The sequence below is a fragment of the Paroedura picta genome, chromosome 15 (genome assembly GCF_049243985.1).
Source record: "Paroedura picta isolate Pp20150507F chromosome 15, Ppicta_v3.0, whole genome shotgun sequence".
NCBI lineage: Eukaryota > Metazoa > Chordata > Lepidosauria > Squamata > Gekkonidae > Paroedura > Paroedura picta.
Genome location: NC_135383.1, coordinates 4402657 through 4420996, shown reverse-complemented (window position 1 = coordinate 4420996; position 18340 = coordinate 4402657). Strand labels below are relative to the sequence as shown.

Genomic DNA, 18340 nt, shown 5'->3' with positions numbered 1-18340 from the left:
GACCTCCACCAGAACTTTAAACCTTCCCACGAGTCCCTTGATGTCTGGGTTTTCTCGGTTGGCTTTCTCCTTTCAAAGGACAGACATCCTTCTGCCTACTGGGGAGGGAAGAGCAGAGCTGGCAGTTCTCCCTTTAGCGACTCCAGAGTTGCCTTCCATGTCGATTTTTGATGAAAGCCTTTAATTAGGTAACCCTTGGTCTTCCTCCCCAGATGGCTGGGCCTTTGCGTTCCACTGCAGTCTAATTACCGCCATTGCTCAGCTGGCCAGACAGCCGGCGAATTTCATTTTAAAAACGAGAAAACCTTTTCCACTTGTGTCCATGAATATTTCTTATCGGCTCTTTTCTGCAATGATACACAACAATGCAGGGGGGGGGGGAGTTTTATAACTTTAAGACCATAAGAAGAGCCCTGCTGGACCAGACCAAAAGTCTGTCTAGCCCAGCAACCTGACTCACACAGCGGCCAACCAGTTCCTCTGGAGGGCCCAGAACAGGCCTTTCTGATGTTGCCTCCTGGCTCCCCTCAATCACTACGGTGAGGAACCATTGGTAGATGTCTCCCCCATGAATCCACCTAATCCCCTTTTAATGTTCTTTATTTCTGTAGCCATTATTCCATCCTCTGGCAGCAGATTCCCCTTTTGAATCACTCCCTGTGTAAATTAGTCTTTCCTTTTGTCCATCCTGAACCTACTGCCCATCAGCACCACTGGATGCCCTTGAGTTCCAGTTTTTTGGGAGAGGGAGAGAAATTTCTCTTTGTCAACTCTCTTTTGCACCCAAGTCATAGGGAGGGGTCTTTCACATCACCTGCTACCTAATTTCCTTTAAGCTGGAGATGCTAGGCATTGAACCTGGGACCTTCTACATGCCAAGCGGAGGCGCTACTACTGTGCCACAGCTCCTCTGGGTACTTATGTCCCAGAATACTTTGACAGCCAGATCAACCGCTGCAGTTAAACTCCCAGACACCACCCATGTCTGGGGAGAAGCAGAGCTCGTGTGGTATATGTGGTTACGAGTGCTGGACTAGAAGCTAAGAGTAAAATAAATAACTTCCCCACTAAGAGATATAATTGCTAGAGATCAGAGAAGGGGCGGGAACCCTGGCGGATAGCCATTCGCACCAACAGAAGCTTTTCACAAGGAATCCTCAAAAAGGCAAAATCTGGGCTGAAGATTAGCCAGGGGCAGGGACTCCCAAAGAAGGGATTCTGGAGCGTGTGTTACTCCGTCGGGTCCAGTTTGTGGTGCAAATGCACCTGAACGTAAAGTGCGGTGTAGAATGCTCGGCTCCGTCATGCCGAACAACAGTTTGGAGGATTCAGCGAGACAGACGGCGACGGTTCGAGAGGACTACAATGGCCGTTGTCACGTGGGCCTTGCCGGTTTGTGATGTCAGTGTGTCGGAACAGCCGGTCGCCCGACATTCCACCCTGAGGCAGAGGTCCCCTATGGAAATCACCTGACCGCTACCCATCGGGACTGTCCTGCAGACGGAGCGATGTTCGATACCAAGGTCTTACTGATGCCTGCCGTCATAATTGACAACGGGTCCGGATCGTGCAAAGCTGGGATCTCCGGGGAACTGGAGCCGCGAACGGCCGTCGCCTCGGTGGTTGGCAACCCGAAAGAGAAAACGGAGGAGCGTTACATCGGGGCGAAAGCCCTCTCCAAGAAGGGCGGCTTGGCGTTGAATTATCCCATCGAGCGTGGCCTCATTACTCATTGGGATGACATGGAGTCTCTCTGGAGACACATCTACAGGCAGGAGCTTAAAGTAAAAGCCAGCGAGAGGCCCGTGCTGCTCTCCGAACCGCCCCTGAACCCCCTTCGGAAACGGGAGATAATGACCGAGTTGATGTTTGAACGCTTCCAAGTGCCGGCTTTGTACGTCGCCATCCAAGCCACTTTGGCGCTTTACGCCTCGGCCCGTACCTCTGGGCTGGTGATGGACACCGGAGACGGGGTCACTCACGCCGTCCCCATCTACGACGGCTACTGTCTCCCTCACGGGGTGTCCCGGCTCGACGTGGCCGGAAGGGACATTACCAGATACCTCACCCACCTCCTTTTGGACAACAGCCATTTGTCGGTGAGCAGAGCCAAGGAGACCACGGTGAAGGACATCAAGGAGAAGTTCTGCTACGTGGCTCTGGACCCCAAGCAGGAGGCTCAGAAGAAAACGGAGGGGGTCCTGAAGCTGCCGGATGGAAACACCGTCAAAATTAACCTCCACCTCTGCAGGGCGCCTGAAATCCTTTTTGCGCCCAAAATTGTTGGCCTCGAGGCGCCGGGCCTTCACGCCATGATCACCAACAGCATCAGGAAGTGTGACAAGGATATCAGCGGCCTCCTCTATGGGAACCTGGTTCTCTCAGGGGGGTCTTCGCTATTTCAGGGGATGGACGAGAGGATCTTCAAAGAGATAGAACCTGACGTCCCCAACAGGGTCCCGGTGCGAATCATTGCGCCCCCTGAGAGGTTGTGTGCTTCTTGGCTTGGAGGTTCCATCATCACCTCCTTGGTGTCCTTTGTACCGATGTGGATCACTCAGGAGGATTACAAGGAATTCGGCGCCGCTGCAGTCCATCGCAAATGCTTTTGAGGGCTGGAGTCGCATTCCGAAGAGAGCCTTGGGCGAGGCTCGACGAAGGGCGGGCGTTGAACGAAATAAACTCCCAGATCGAAGCTTTTAAAAATTATCGCTTGAATAAAAGATCCTAGAGGTCTGAATATGTCGCCTTCCTGTTTGTGAGAATATTCTTCATTTTTGCAGGTTTCATGCTTCTAGATCGAAAGGGGCCCTCTGTTGGAATCTGCAAGAACTGTAGTCTGCAGGATTCAACAAGGATATGAAGAATATCCTACAGGGAGCGTCAGAGGAGATGTGTTGTTAGCATAGTTAGATCAGGAACTTCTAGGTATTTTTCAATGAATCCCCACTTGTCCTGATTGGCTGAACTGGAGACTTCCTGCTCCTTTGAGCTCATTTTCTCTCTGATTGACACCAGAAGAACACAGTCAGTTAGACTGTTAGGACCAGAAGAAGAGCTGGGTTTTTATATCCTGCTTTTCATTACTTGAAGGGGCACTAAAACAGTGTACAGACACATTTCCTTTCCTCTCCCCACAACAGACACCCTGTGAGATAAATTAGGCTGAGAGAGCTCTAAGAGATCTGCTCTGTGAGAACAGTTCTAAGAGAACTGTGACTAGCCCAGGGTCACCCAGCAGGCTGCAGGTGGAGGAATGGAGAATCAAACCTGGTTCTCCAGATTAGTGTCTGCCCTTCTTAGCCACTCTTCTCTTTCTTCTCCCCCAATCTTCTCTCCCTATACAAAGTTGTTTCTATTCTTAATACTATTTCTTCTTTAAGCAGCTGGTGCTGTACTTCTCCTCTGCATATATAAACTTTCAAGGTGGAGAAAAGGACTGATTCCTTTTGTGATGCTGTCAAAGAACGTTTGAACAAAGGGAAATTTTATAGTTCCCATACATCTTGAAGCCAGACCAGGAGAATAGGATTTGGGAGTGAGAGGGCAAGAAGAAATTGGGGGGGGGGGGAGAGCATAGCTGGGTATGGTGCTTTAGAGTTTCTCTTCCAAAGCATCCTTTTTCTCCAAGGAAACTGGTCTCCGAAGAAGAACTGCAATTCCGGGAGATCTACAGGCCCCACCTGGAGGTTGGCAACCTGAAGAGCAGCCGCCCTGCCTAGGGCGGCGCTGCAAACCGCATCGCTACCGCTAGGGCAGCGCTATTCGGACGCCATGGGACGCGCGCCGCCTCTAGACTCCCTATTATGGCTCGACGGCAACCGTTTCCGTGGAAACATGCAAATGACCTTTCCGCAGAGCCCGGCTCGGGCCGGAAAAAGAGAACTCGCCATAGAGTCCTCGGGCCAGAGCGGCGTGGTTCCGACGGGCAGCCGGAACGCTCTCCCCGGGTTGGGCAGGAAGTGGGCGGGGCGTCTCCCTCGGCGCCGGCCCGAGACACGTCGCCAGGCCCCGCCTCTTCCCTTCTCCGCCGCCGCCATTTTGTGAGCGCCGGAGCGAGCGAGCGAGAGCGTCTGAGGGGAGCGCCGCCATTGCTGCTGCCGCCTTCGCCTTCGCCGCCGCCTTCTTCGCCGTGAGGAGAGCCGAGGGAAGGGGTCTCGCCGCGCGCCCTCCGCCGCCCACCTCCTTCCCCCCTTCGCCCCCCGGCCCCCGCCCCTCCTCCGCCGGCCATGCCCTCCTCGCCGCTCCGGGTGGCGGTGGTCTGCTCCAGCAACCAAAACCGCAGCATGGAGGCCCACAATATCCTCAGGTAACAACCACAGGACAGGACAGGCCTCGCCCAAGCCCTCTCCCACTGGGGGGGCTCCAGAGTCAACCCCCTTCCCCCCCCAAAAAAAATTAAAAATACATTTGGGCCCCATGGTGGACGGTTCAGGGGGGGATTTCAGGAGGGGGGGCGCGGGGCCGGCCCCCCTCTATGGATTTAACTGCCGTTAATTTATCAAAATTTGTATTGCGATCGCTTCACTTGTTCGTTCCCCCCCCCCTTACTCCGCCCTCCGAGCCCAAATCGGAGTCGTGAGGCCCAAAACGGCTTCGTGACGCAGATCCCGCCGCCCTTGTTTGTTCAGAGGCTGGGGGGGGGCATAAAGGGAGTGAGGATTCCCCCCCCCCCATTTTCCACAGGTTTTTTTTTACATCGCCAAGATGGGGAGTGGGGGAGAAGGAGAGAAATCCTGTGAGAAATCATACCCGGGGAGGGGGAGGGGTTCTAATTTTCAAGTGTTTTTTTCTACTAAGGATTCTCATTTTTAATCCTTTTGGGGCCTAGCCCTGGTTCGTGGCAGCTCCCCGCTCCCTTTTCAGTTTGAGGTTTGACCGGGTGTGTGTGTGTGTGGTTTTCTCCTATTGGAACAGGAATGATCAGGGCCCAGGGGAAGCCTGGGGTTGCGCAAGAGCCCGCCCCCTCCCCCAGTTCCGTGACCTTTCCCAGAAGTTTGGATGGTCATCACTAGACGTCACCGGAGCCCACGTCCCCCTCTTGCTTCACTGGCCTAGTGTCTTTCTCCGCAATGGAAATGGTGAATGATTGATCCGTCATGCGATTGGCTGGACTCTGCATCTTCTCCGCCCATTTCTCTGAAGGGGCATGTCTCTGATTTCGGGGTTCCTTGAGGCCTAAAACTATTTCAGGGGTTCCTCCAGTATCAAAAGGCAGTAGAAGTTAAAAGTCCCAAAACACCTTCAAAGCTAGCCAGAGTTTTGTTGTAAATTTCCAATGACTGACTAGCTGCCTTTCTGGAATCCTAGTGCATGTACAAATATTGAGAAGTGAAGACGTTAGCCGTTTGTTAATTTCAGTAATTTATATCCCCCCCAAAAATCTGCCTGCCAAGCTTACCACCTCTTTTTTTTTGCCACCATGGCCTAAAGTATTTTTTCTCTCCACCTCGAGGCAGGGAGCAAAGAGGGGGAGTAAAGAAGAGCTTTGCAATCACATGACAAGCTTATGATGACATGGAGTTTGCTTCATCATGACATATAGTCAGCCATTGTCAGCACTGTATTACATGCTGGTTTGGGGGTGTGGGGAAAGATAATTTCAACACAGTGTTTATGGAAATGAAACTTTTTACTTTACCCTGCTGAATGTTACAGTTGAAGAAGCTCAACACAAATGTACAAAAAAAGATGGGTTGGCTTAAAAAGGGAAGAGGAGAGTAATGGAGGGAGGAGGGGCGACCAGTAAATTGCTGAGCAAGGTATTTTTGCTAGGCTTGTCAATGTTTCTGTCTTGTCTCTTTTTCTTCCCACCGCCAGTGACATAATTTGAATTCTAAAGATTGGGCACAGAGCTTTCCTGATTGTGATTTAAATCCTATCCTCTGGCTTTTTTTTACTTTATAGGACACCTTTTCCCTTGAAACTCAAGGTGGATTATTAATGAATATATAAAAATGATGATGCAGTAAGGATCACACACAAAATCACAATGCAATCAGATTAGAAAACCATATAAATCTAAGATACAACATATTACCAACCATAGAAAATGAGTTACAGTGGTAGCAGACAACGCCATAACAGCAAGATAGTACAAATAATAGTGTAACAGGCCACAGTTCTGTTCCCTGTATTGGACGGGTCGAAGACAAGGGAGAAAAATGAAACAAGTGGCATAATTTTTATAGGATAATCTAATATAGAAAGTTCAGTTCGAACCCAGCGCTGCGTAAATTCTCTATTTTTGACACTTTTATGCTTTCGCTCTACTACCTCCTCCATAAATACCAGGTCTGTTAAAAATGCTTTACAGCAGGTTCCCCAGCGTGGTAGATCTTGGGATTTTGAGAGAGGTCCCACCACAGCCAATGGCTGCAGTGGGGCCAATCATTTGGCTTGGAATCGCTCCTACCGTGAAAGCAAGTGCTACCAAGTGGACAATCTGAGGGCCAAACTAGATATCTGCCTTCTCTGCCATGGCTGTCTCAGCCCTTGAAAAGCCACGGGGTGGGGATGACAAGTTTGCTGTGCTGCTTGTCTGATGAGGATTGGACCTTGCAGCATTTTAACCTGGTGGTGGTGTCCATGGATGAGACCCACTGATGCCATTATGAAGTAGATAAAACCGAGGTTTCAGTCTCCAAGCATCCCTAAGTCTCTGGCCACACTGAGGGCATTTGGGTGTGGCATACCTGCTGAGGGTGAGGTTAGTGCATTCCTAGCCACCCAGATGGTAAGGAGCAGCCTGAAGTTCCTTGTTCTTTTTAGCAAGATTTTATCTCAAAACTCAAGAAACAAGTGGGTGTCATGTTGGGGTTCAAGGGTTAGAGCAGGGGTGGCTGAACTGGCTCTCCAGATGTCCATGGACTACAATTCCCATGAGCCCCTTCCAGCATGGAGAGCTACAATTTAGCCACTCTGGTTTCGAGTGTTCAGGGCACTTCCTACATGTCCTCTGCAGCTTTACAGAACTGTTGAAAATATATATCTGTGTTATCCTTGTTGAAGGCGACTTGCCTAAATACCCGTTTGCCCCTACTGGACTGAACGGTTGCTTGCCCAGGATTTATGAACTCTCAGCAGAAGTGAAATTAATACCAACGAAATCTGGTTTACTGCTCACTTAACACGTTGCAAAGCAATACTTAAAATTCATATAATGTTTAATTCGCTTCATGTAATTATCTTGTAAATCATACACCGGCCTTGTAAGGTAGGTCAGTTTTGCAATTCCATATTGTGTATGTGGAGTTCAAGGGGACTTGTGTTAGATGAAAGCGTCAAACCTTGACTTGCCAGTGTGTTTTTTATCTCTTAGTCTGTGCTCCAAAACTACTATTCTGCTTCCCCTCCCTATAATGCCAGAAAGGTTCACAACAATCAGAGCTTGTTGCAGCTGATCCCTCTGAGGTCCAAGCACCTGGGAGCTGGCCAGCCACAACATGCCCACTGGGAGAGTGGGAAGGAGGCTCATATTCATGAGATAAATGGTGTGTATTTGAGAAGCACCCTGTCATTAATATGGAGGCTTTCCAATCTGACTCATTAAGTCCTGTTTTCCAGCTTACGCACAGAAGCACATGGGGTTAGGGGGGTAGGATCTTGCTGGGAGCAGCAGTCAGCACGGATTGGGTGTAGTGCTTTTTCATCTAATTACTTCACGTGTGTGTTTATCACCCTGACTGTTGCATTAATAAGGTGCTTTAAAAGAGCTGGTGCCACATTAAAATATTTAACTTGTTAGTGTTTCAAGCTCCGTGTTGGGGGACACAAATCTCTAGATTCTTTTGATGGCATGACAGTGAACCCAAGAGTCCTGTTCCTCTCTGGATTCATCAGATTGAAGTAATGACCAATACTTGGCTCTGTGTCTAATACAGAGTAGAATCTCTGCTCCCATTAATAATGCAAAAGTATGCACCAGTGATCACCTGACAGAAGAAAGGTCAGTATTAACGTGTAAATTGTTTACATAATCCAGAATGAAGGAATATTTACTTCAGAATCCCCTCGTCATTGGCTCCAGATTTTGGATTGCAAACACTGTTGACCTTGAGAAGTAACAGCATTGTACTTTGAAGAGACCCCAGTTTCCTTATTCCAAACTTAAACCTTAACCCCTGACCAATTCTCTGTCCTTCCAGAAGTTTTTTTCTGTTCCTACTGGTGCTAAGCCAGTCAGTTGACTCATGGCCTGTTGAGCAATAACAACTGTGCAACATGTACAGATGGTTGTAGATGATATTCCACACGTATGCCAGGCTTTCCAGCTCCTTTTTAGTGCCATCCCCAAAATCTGCTACACTTGTGCCACACCTAACTCTATGGGAGTGTTCTCTGGTTGCATGTATAGTGGCTCACAGTGCATTAATTCCTGGCTTGAGACGTCACTGCATTTGTTTGTATGTGGGTACTAGACTGCAGTTGGCTAATAGACCTGTTATTTGCTACAATCTCACTGGCTTATTCTCCGGGAAAGCGGCTGACACCCACCTTGGTAAATTATTTATTCTGCTGTTATTCCAGTATCTTCTCCACATTCTCCATTTGTAGTAACATGTGTCCCCACCCATTTTTGGGACATGTTACTGTAGCTGCCCCAAACCAGGATATATAAGTACATTCTTCAAGCGACCCAGGGCATTCTTCAGATGGTGTACTAGAGATTGCCTTCTGCTCCCCAAAAGATAAATCCCTTCTCCCCATTCTACGGATACCATCAGATTGGAAGTTGTCACTGGGCCACTGCAGAACGTTTTGAGAAGCTGCTGCATTCCCAAGAAATAATCAGGCTTCATTTCTCAAGTACAGATTGTAGGATATTTGGACTCGAAGCCTTTTTGACTTAAGTTCCTGATCACAACTGTGAAAACATTACTAGGACATCTGCTCACACATCCACATTAGTCACTTTTGTCGGAAAAGGTACAACAGCTTCCTTGCATAGTAGGCTGTGCTTAATCACCAAAGGTGACCAGACAAGAACTTTTTACAAGGCTGGTTTCCATAGAGCTCCTTCCAAGATATTGTGTATTGGGGTCAAAGTTCTCTTCATTTAACACATCCTTCACCCCAGTACTAGTTTGGATTGACTCTAGCTGTCCTGAGAGCCAGAAAGTCGAAGAGAAAACCCCGCCCTTGCCCTAGGAAAATAGCCTTTCTCTTTTTTGTGAGAAGTGGTTGTTTATCAGTTCAGAACGTTTTTTTTTATCCACTTCTGCATTGGTGTGGAAAATAACTGTAACGCGTACACACACACACACACACTTTGCTTCCTCTTAACAACCCAGTGCACTATAAGAAGGATAAGTGTAGCATAGAATCTCAAAGTACAAAAAGGCTGTAAAAAGCATCTCAGTTGTAAATAGCTTTGTGTATAGTGATCAAATCTAGCAAGGCAAAGGTGAATCGGCATAAAGTTGTGAAGCTAGTACTTCCTGTATTGCAGAGTTAATGCTGGTGTTACTTGAACATCGATTTTCTTAATACTGTTCACCAAGATCAGTTGAAATGCATAATTTTGAACAGCCTTTAAATCAATTGAATTAAAAACACAAATACCTTCATTTTCTACTTTAAAACATTGTAAATATGGCCAGTATGTGAGAGAGGGTCGCAAATTGCTGCATCCTCTGCTGTCATAGCACATGTATTTTTTTGGCATCTGGAAGGTAGGAAAAATCAGAAGTTAAAGGTAGAAAACAAATTGCGTAGTATGGAAAAGAAAGTTCACTCTCTGAGCCACAATAGGTAAGACTGCTAGCAAGTTTGTATATTAATCCAAACTTTATAACACTGAAAACATGGAGCTCTAATGTATACCACTAAACACATTGTAGCGTATTCACTGAGTTAAAAATTACTTACGGGAAAAATTTTGAAAATGTACCTGTCTACATATAAAAGGTTTTCAGTGCTTCCCAGAATTGCCCCTTTTTTCCACTGAAAAAAGTCCTCAGACTTTCATGCTATACGTTTGGAATGTGAAAAACCTTGTCTTAAATATTTTGCTCATTCCAGAAAGGACTTAATATGAATAAACCACACACACAAGCATCAGTGTGTTCCAAATGTTCAGGTTTTTTTGTTGAAAAATTGGCAAAAAGTCTGGAGGCCAAGGGAAGAATTTTTTTTCTTCAGGCTGTCATTTGTCTAGCCACAACAATGCGATGTTTTGCTTCCTAATCAAGAAACCCTTTAAATTGGAGCATGTTGTTTCAACACTACTTCCCGGCCCTAGGGAAGCACGCCTAGCCTCGGCCAGGGCCTTTTCGGTCCTGGCCCCCACCTGGTGGAATGAGCTCCCGGGAGAGCTGCGGGCCCTGCGGGACCTTTCAACGTTCAGCAGGGCCTGCAAGACGGAGCTCTTCCGCCAGGTCTATGGTTGAGGCTGGGGCTGTTGTGGTACATTGACTGCTCTCCCCCGGGCTTCTTCTTGAACATCGTTGACCTCCTTCTCCACCCCCCCCTTTTTTTAGGGAGGGGGGTAGGAAGGGGATATTGTGCCGCTATGCTGTGACATTTTAAAGTCTTTTAATGGGAGTTTTATGGGGTTTTAAGACACTGTAACCCGCCACGAGCCATTTGGGAGTGGCGGGAAATACATCGGAATAATAATAATAATAACAATAACAACAATAACAATAATAATAATAATACTTAAATCCCAAATATTTCGTTGTATTTGAAAGGCTCTTGGGTCCGGTATCTCTGCTTGTGTATTAGGCAACCCCTGTACTTCTCTGAGTGATTCTAATCCATTTATAATTTGTGGGGCTTCTTGTTGCCACTCTCAATGGATCGCCTCTCACCCAGCAGGCTCATTTTTAAAACATGTGCTCTCGTAAACTCTGTTAAATATTGGAAGCCGCTATTCAATCCAAAGAGCATTTGTCGCCTTCATGCCCTTGGTACAGAGCGGCTTCTGACGCTTCAATGTGAATTGTGGAGTTTTGCGTAATGATTCATCCCACCCAAAGCTGCAAGCTTCTGCCCTTTTAAAGCGATGATGTCAGTCAGTTTGCCATGAAAAGATTTCTAAAAATGTCTGACTTCATTCCGGATGGATGTGAACAGGTTGTGTGCGTTGGCACGCTTTTCTTCCTTGCGCTCACATTGCAGTTTAAGGCATCAAAAATGTCCTTTGTGAATTCACTGGTTTGTAATCGTGTGCTCTTTGTTTTGCCCCGATAACGTACAAGGCTGAGAACTGGATCCACTTGAAAACAGATTCTTATTTAATTCACATTTACGTATCGTTATCATTACTATGACATCAGATAGACCCACTTGTTTTTATAGGCAGTGTCTTTTCCCCCTCAGATGCATAAAATAAATGGTCTTGAACTGCTCGTTTTTTTTTATCCTAGCCTCTCTTCAAGGAGCTAGGGCAGGGGTAGTCAAACTGCGGCCCTCCAGATGTCCATGGACTACAATTACCATGAGCCCCTGCCAGCGTTTGCTGGCAGGGGCGCATGGGAACTGTAGTCCATGGACATCTGGAGAGCTGCAGTTTGACTACTCCTGCACTGGATCCAACTTTTGGGGCTCTTTATCAACAGCTTAATTTAAATGTATAATAACATCTTTAACAATGAGGACTTATCAGTGGAGCCCTGTGGAAATGTGTTTTTTGTAGATTTTTTCCACCCATGACCATTGCCCCACACAACACTTGTGCCCCCCCTCAAGCACCAACCACTAATTCACAAAGTGACACACCCAGTTAACTTCCCTGTAGGTATATCTTCCTTCAAGAAACCAATTGAGCAGAAACAGGACCTCCAGTCAGGAAAACCGCTGGTATAAAGAGCACATATTTCCAGGGCGTTTTGTTTCCAAGTTTTCCCTGCTTTGGAGTCCTGTCTGTTCGCCCGCAAAACTGACTTGACCGCTGACCGTCCTTTCCTTCTCTCCCTGGGGCTCTGTTGCCCCTGCTGTCCTTCACCCCCACTTGCTGGACTAAATGGCTTGGAAAAGGAGAAATCAGTTCATGGAGGATGGCTCCATCAAAGGCTTGCTAGCCATGATGACCAAATCCAAGGGCAGTAAACCTCTAAATATCAGTGCCAGGAGGTAGAATCAGGCAGCTTGGCCCCCTAGGGCAACTGCTTGGCCACGGTGCGAAACAGGATGCTGGGATGGATGGATCACAGGACCGATTCACTTAAATTCTTAAAGGAATGGGCTTGCTGCTTTCTCAGCAGTGCCTTTCGTTGATGGATTGTGAGAGCTGGCTCATTTCAGTGAAATTCTCAAGAAGAGGTAGTTTATTTCATTTCACTCTTCTGTATAGCATGTTCGGCATCAGGGGTGGCCAAATTGTGGTGCTCCAGAGGTCCATGATGGTTACTGTAGTCCATGGATATCTGAAGAGCCACAGTTTGGTCACTCCTGTTCTATAGTATCATCATCCTCAGTTATAGTTTGGCTTTCTCATTGGGAAGCAAGGCAGATTGCAAGTACGATAAACTCTTCAGCCAGTGAGCAAAATAGCATTTCTGTTGAATCTAGTGGTGCATCTTGAGTTTGCTGTGCTCAAACCATCCTCCTGTAATGAACCGGGTTACTTATTCTGCAGTGGGAGCTTTTTATGCGCTAATTGTTGTATAACTTTCATGCAGCATTCATGCAAGCTTGCAGTTATCAATCTGCGATAGGCCACAACCAGGCAATGGTTACGTTTCGCTCTTCCTGAAAACGAATAACATAAGCTGTGTTAGAACTGCTGGATTCATAATGCATACAATGCCAGGTGTGACTAGAACACTTTAGATGAGGCTTTCTCAACCAGGGCTTCCTAAACCTGTGGGAGTTAATGATGGGCCTGGAGGGAGTGGGACAAGGAGGGGCCCCAGGTGGGCATATGCACAGTTCTGGGGTTTCTTGAAGCCCAAAAAATGTTTCAGGGGTTTCTCAACAGTAAAAACGCAGAGAAAGGCTGCTTTAGATGGATGACGCAGCCTTGCAGCTCTCTGCTTCCTGGGCTCCTCTCTCAAGCCAAACTGTGGTATCAACGCACAGGTGGTTTGTTGGGCTGACTTTAATTGCCAGACAGCTGCTTCTATGAAAGAAGGAAGTTGATTTGGGCATGAATTGCAGTCTGTACGGAGAAGGTATTCTCAGATGCTCATGAAATCTCAACAGCCTCCAGGTGGGGCCGCTCCTTGAACTGCAGCACTGTAGATTCTTCATTGGTCATGAACTGTGTTTAACGGCTGCTTAAGAGTTCTCAGGCCGACTGAACACACTGCTGCCCATTCTGTCTCCGACAGCTGCTTTGCCCGGAATGCTTGCCGCTCCCCTGACCCCCAAGATCGAGCCACCAATGTGTTCATTCTTCTCTGTGTCCCTTCATAGCAGGTGTCCCTCCTAGTCTTGACTTTGCGCACCCGTGATATCAGGAAGCGAACGCTTTGCCACATCACCCTGGAACGGAGAGATAACGCAAGCCTAGTTCTCTGATGGAAACCCAGAGCCGAAACAAAATCAAAGAAGCCCTGCTCTGTTTGAGCTGTCGTACCAGATGTCCATCTGTAATCATCCACGCTGGTGAAACCTGACTCATCTTGCACATCCTATAATTAGTTCCCTCATTTGCATTTGGAATGAGACACAGTGTTCTTTCAGGCGGTATGCTCTGTTTATGGAGCAGTGCTGCATTATGGCCTGAGTTATGGATTTGAGCGTGTAAGAAAGCATCTCGTATGGTAGAACATCTGAGTTCTTGAGTAAACAGCTTCTAAATTGCCCGGGTGAGGGTTGATAAAGCAACACAGCGCTTTCAATCTGTGAGACAGGGTACAAGGGTGTGAGAGATGCGAGTTCTTCAGGCGTGGTTTGCTGGAAGATTTTCTTTTTAGCACCTCAATTGGGAAGTCTCCAAGCAAAACCTGGATGGATAAGTTCCTTTGGCTCCTGTGTCCTGCACTGCCAGGGTGGACTTGGTTGCTAGGCCTGGGGTATTCATCAAGGGAGGGAGAAGTTTACTGAGAAGGTCTTGATGCGCAGTGCTTCTTTCCCTGATATTTTTAAGCATATGAGATTGATCAGATTGGCCCACTAAATGGGCTGTATGAAGTGGTCCCAGAACCTCAACTCAGTTTTGTAAATAAGCTTATGCAGGTCACTAGAGTGCAAAATCTCAGTTGCCCCCATGGGATTCAGTGTTTCCCCCCCTTTTTTTAAAGAACAAAAATTGTTAATTCCAGTTCAGATGCTTGATGGGGAGAAATGGTTCTGCAATTATGAAATTAAGATTATAAGGGGAATTTTTCTTGACAGAGAAAGTTTGACATACCTTCTTGAGAGTAAACAAGGTAATAGGTAAACTAGATGCCACTTTGCTTTCATTTATTTGTTACCTGATTTCCCCTAATGATATGTCTGTTACACTGTATTCACACCGACTTGGCTTTGCACTTCTCTGTGAGGGCTTTTGTGGCATATGGCAAGCTGCTAATTAGACTTTGGATCCCACCTTTTCCTTGAAGGCAATCTCAGCATGGAAAAGGAGATTAAAAATTCCTTCTCACGTCCAGACCCATGTGTAGATACAGAGCAATGGACATAAGAGGTCTCTGCAAAAAGCAAACAATGTATTTCTGTCACGAGTTCTGACTCAGTAATTGGCAAGAGTTCGGTTAGCACTGAACTGAAATCTCTAGTTTGTCTCTGCCTTTCTTGTAAGGGGTGGGCCTGTGCAGGCTTTTGAGAGGGCAGGCTCTAGTTGCCAGGGTGACAAGGTAGCCTGTTGTTATGGTGCAACTCTTACCTGGGCTCAGTTTTATTTAAACCCGGGACTTCCATGCCCCTTGGTTATTTGTACTGATTGTTAGCTGAAGGTACTATGCTGGTAGTTGTGGGCATTCTGCTTTCAGCCTAGCAGAGGGTATCTGGGGAATAGGCGCTTTCAACTCTCGGCAGCTGTTGGGGCTTCTTTAGGAAAGCCCATGTTAGCCTTTAGGATCCCGGGCACTGAAACAGGATCCTGATTGGGCTACCAGTACACATGATGCTGTTTGACACTGATTCATATCCTTGATCCATCAAAGTTGTCTATTCAGACTGGCTGTGGCCCTCCAGTGTCCCAGGTAAAGGTCTTGCACATCACCAGCTGCCTGATCCTATTGACTGGAGATGCCAGGGATTGAACCTGGGACTTTCTGTATGTAAGCAGAGGCTCTTCCACTGAGCCACAGTCCCTCCCCTGCAGATGGTTTGTGTCAGTTTCTTGTGTAGTAGGGTCTGGTATGGGGGGCTTCGAAACCTGCACCTATCCTGCTCTTGTGTGTATCTCCCATAGAGAATTCACTTAGGGCTGGCTTGCTGGCAGGGGTTCTCAGGCTGGAGCAAGCTCGACATCACAGTGAAGTTGCATTCTAAACGTATACATAGATTCTTTGCAGCCTTACTGAGGTCCAATCTGGACCCTTGGCCATTGTGCTTTCCGATTGGTTCAGTGTCCATATCCTGGCAGGATCGTAAAAATTCCAACCATTTCTGGCCATAGAGGAATGAGGTGGGTGCAGTGTCATGCCTTCTTTGCTGGTACTTCTGTGCAAAATACTACATCTGCTTTATCCATTTCGAGCCAACAGAGACTTAGTGGTTTGACCTCTTAATTTCCTGCATCATCAAATCAAATAGTGGATAAAAACTAGTTAAGAGAAAGAAAGTAAAATTACAGGAATTAAAAGCCCCCCGAGTGCATGCATTCATCTGCTGTTCTGGGGTTTTTCTGCCATTCTGCAACCCCTCGGCAAATTTTGCTGCTGCCTTTTTTTGCTCCAGCTGTTGTTTTTTGTTTTGTTTTTCCTTTCGGGGAAGTGTTTGGCATTCCTTTTCCTTGATAGTGTGGCTGTTGGCTGCTAATGCCTAAGCACTTGGAATATTTCTCTGGCCGAGGCTGCCTAGGCTTAATCCTACCAACTGTCAAGCCTTGAAGACAGCTGGCACCTTAGTGTGCTCAGGAGTGGGAAATATTGATGGCTGAGTCAGAGGTGGCTGCGACCCAGGAGTTGAGGGAAACCATTCTTGGGGGGTGAAGGTGCGTGAAACCGTAGCGGAAGAAATTAGTATCCTACCAGCGAGTTAACATGGATTGGAAAGTGGACTCGTATTTCAGTGGTATAGTTCTTGCTTTTTTTGGGGGGGGGGGTAGTTTTGGGAAGAACCGCTGCCTGAAATTTGAAGAGCCATCATCCGTCTGAGTCCGAAGAATGTTGCTTGGACGTTTCATGTCCTCCCTCCCCATGTGCACGTGAACAGCACACAAGATACAAATGCAATACAAATGCATTTATGTATTTCTTTGAAATGAAATAGTAAACAGTTGAATGGGATTCCAAGTAGGTGAAGAGATTGGGCCACAGTCCCCTTCCCATAAAGCACCTTTGTCCCTCTCCACAGCTAGTAGAATTGCTTCTCTATGGTGTATTGCTTTGACTCTGCCCAGCCTGTGAGGCTGTTGTTAACCTTGGTCAAGGTAGGTGTATCACTAAGAGCACCCTAGATTAATTAATCTCTTTGAGCTTGTAGTTTTGACTTCTGCTGTTTGGAAGCAGTGGAAGATTAAATCAATTGGATTGGAGACTGTAAGACGACTTTGAAAACAACGTGATCACCCTGTGTTTTGTAGCCGTGGTGCATAAGCATGTTACGGGTTGCTTTAGAAACACGTACATACGCATGCTACCCCCTGCTTTTTGTTGTTTTAACAGTTTGCTGAGTTTGCTGTAAAATGCCATGGTTTAGCGCAGACATCTGGAATGTGTTGTGTGATGCTCTGCCCCCCCCCAGGTGTTGTCAGATGGGACAGAGGAGTGACATAGCCAAATGAAAAGGAATAGCTCAGAACCTCGTTACCAGTCAGTGTTTAATTAGGGTGAACCTTCCCATACATAGCCTCACGCTCTAGGTAGCTAGGGCAGAAATATGATTTTGTGGCAGCTGTTTTAATTGGATACATCCCTCTGTTCTTAGAGCTGAAAACAAAATACAAAAGGCCTACTGTGTCCTTAAATGAAAGCAGCAGTTCTTCTGGTAGGCTGTCTTGGCCTGTCTTGTGTGGTTCTGCTGACTCGTTGGGCTGCCACGTTGTGGATACGGAGAAGACCACAAGTGTCCCAGCACAAGAGAAAGTGTATCCCGTGATTGAAGAGGGGCACCCATATGTCGCTCCTCTCCCCCTCTACTTTTCAGTGTTAATCCCAAGGGTATCTGGCGAAAGGAGCTTTGACTCTCGGAAACTGATATCCTGAACATCTGAACTGGTCCACAAGGTGCTACTGGATTCGAATCTAGCTGTACTACTGCAGACTAACACGGCTAACCACAGGAAACTATCTTGGGGATAGTTATTTGTGCTAAAGGCAGGACGGTCCTGGGAAGGAGTTCTAAAGAAGGTTTTAAAAATAGAAAAAGCAGGCAGCCTTACATGGGTGGAGGTAACCATGGCCTGCTGTTAACCTCCTCCCTGAAATCTTGTTCAGCAGCATTTCTCAGTTCTGAGACTCAGGCAGGCAATGCGCATACAGTTTCAAACAATCTCTTCCCAGCCATAAAAGTTAGAAAGTGTGTTTTAGAAGGGGGGAAAAAAGGTAAATAGGTTTTCTCACAAGCTTGAATTCACCCATCGGAACCATCTCTGTGCTGTCCATAAGTAGGAAAGTAGATATTCCTGCTTTTACACATGAATGTTGAATATCTTGGTATATCGAGTTCAAGGACTGGTCCATCTAGCGTAGTTTTGAGACCTCTTGGCTGGAAGCAGTATCTATCCAGAGTTGGGGCAGAGATAGGTTTTTGGGGGCACCTGCTGTTCAAGATCCTTCAGCTGGAGGTACCAGAGATTGAGCCTGGGTTGAAAGCTCTGCCCTCGGCCACAGCCTGACCTCCCTAATTTGAGCACTAAAGTGAAAGAGTTAAAATGGAAGAGCCAGCCTCATTTAGTACATCTGAGATATCTGCCTGATGGAGTCTTCGTAGATGCTGTGCCAATTGAACACGATGGCAGTATCCTCCTCCATTGTGGATGCCCAATCATTTGGGGGATCGTCGCTATGCTTGGCTTTCTGCCAGCGTTGCTGCTCCCTGCTGGGAATGTGTTCCGCGGTCCGAGTAATGGCTGCCAGCGTGCGGGAGGAGCGTTTTTTCCCCCCTGCAAACCCACAAGTATTTGTGCAATGTCGTTGGGTAAGCATTTATGCAACCTGTTTGCCTCTGGCTCCTGCTGAGTGGCGTTAACACAACTGCAAAGTACTTGTTTCCTGCTTCTAAGTGAGGCTAATAATTCCCTTGCGAGCTGACACAGCCGGGGATGGAAATGTCCTTGCCG

General features: G+C 47.1%; 2 protein-coding genes across 3 annotated transcripts in view; both read left to right on the top strand.

Moving 5' to 3' along the window:
* Positions 1-1424: 1424 nt before the first annotated feature.
* Positions 1425-2740, top strand: LOC143824620 (actin-related protein T2-like). Its single transcript, XM_077312052.1, has one exon. The coding sequence runs from the start codon at positions 1509-1511 to the stop codon at positions 2610-2612; it is 1104 nt and encodes a 367-aa protein (XP_077168167.1). The 5' UTR covers positions 1425-1508; the 3' UTR covers positions 2613-2740.
* Positions 2741-4012: 1272 nt separating this feature from the next.
* Positions 4013-18340, top strand: part of SSU72 (SSU72 homolog, RNA polymerase II CTD phosphatase) — a 36313-nt gene continuing 21985 nt past the window's right edge. Inside the window, exon 1 of one of the 2 annotated variants that reach the window (XM_077311367.1) lies at positions 4013-4309. In XM_077311367.1, the coding sequence (XP_077167482.1) occupies positions 4230-4309 (80 nt within the window). In that variant the 5' untranslated portion in view covers positions 4013-4229. Of the gene's footprint in view, positions 4310-15500; positions 15524-18340 lie in introns of those variants that run through there. The other variant, XM_077311368.1, reaches the window with a different exon arrangement.

Coding starts and splice junctions, on each gene's coding strand:
- LOC143824620 (XM_077312052.1), top strand. CDS start 1,509: ATGTTCGATACCAAGGTCTTACTGATGCCTGCCGTCATAATTGACAAC.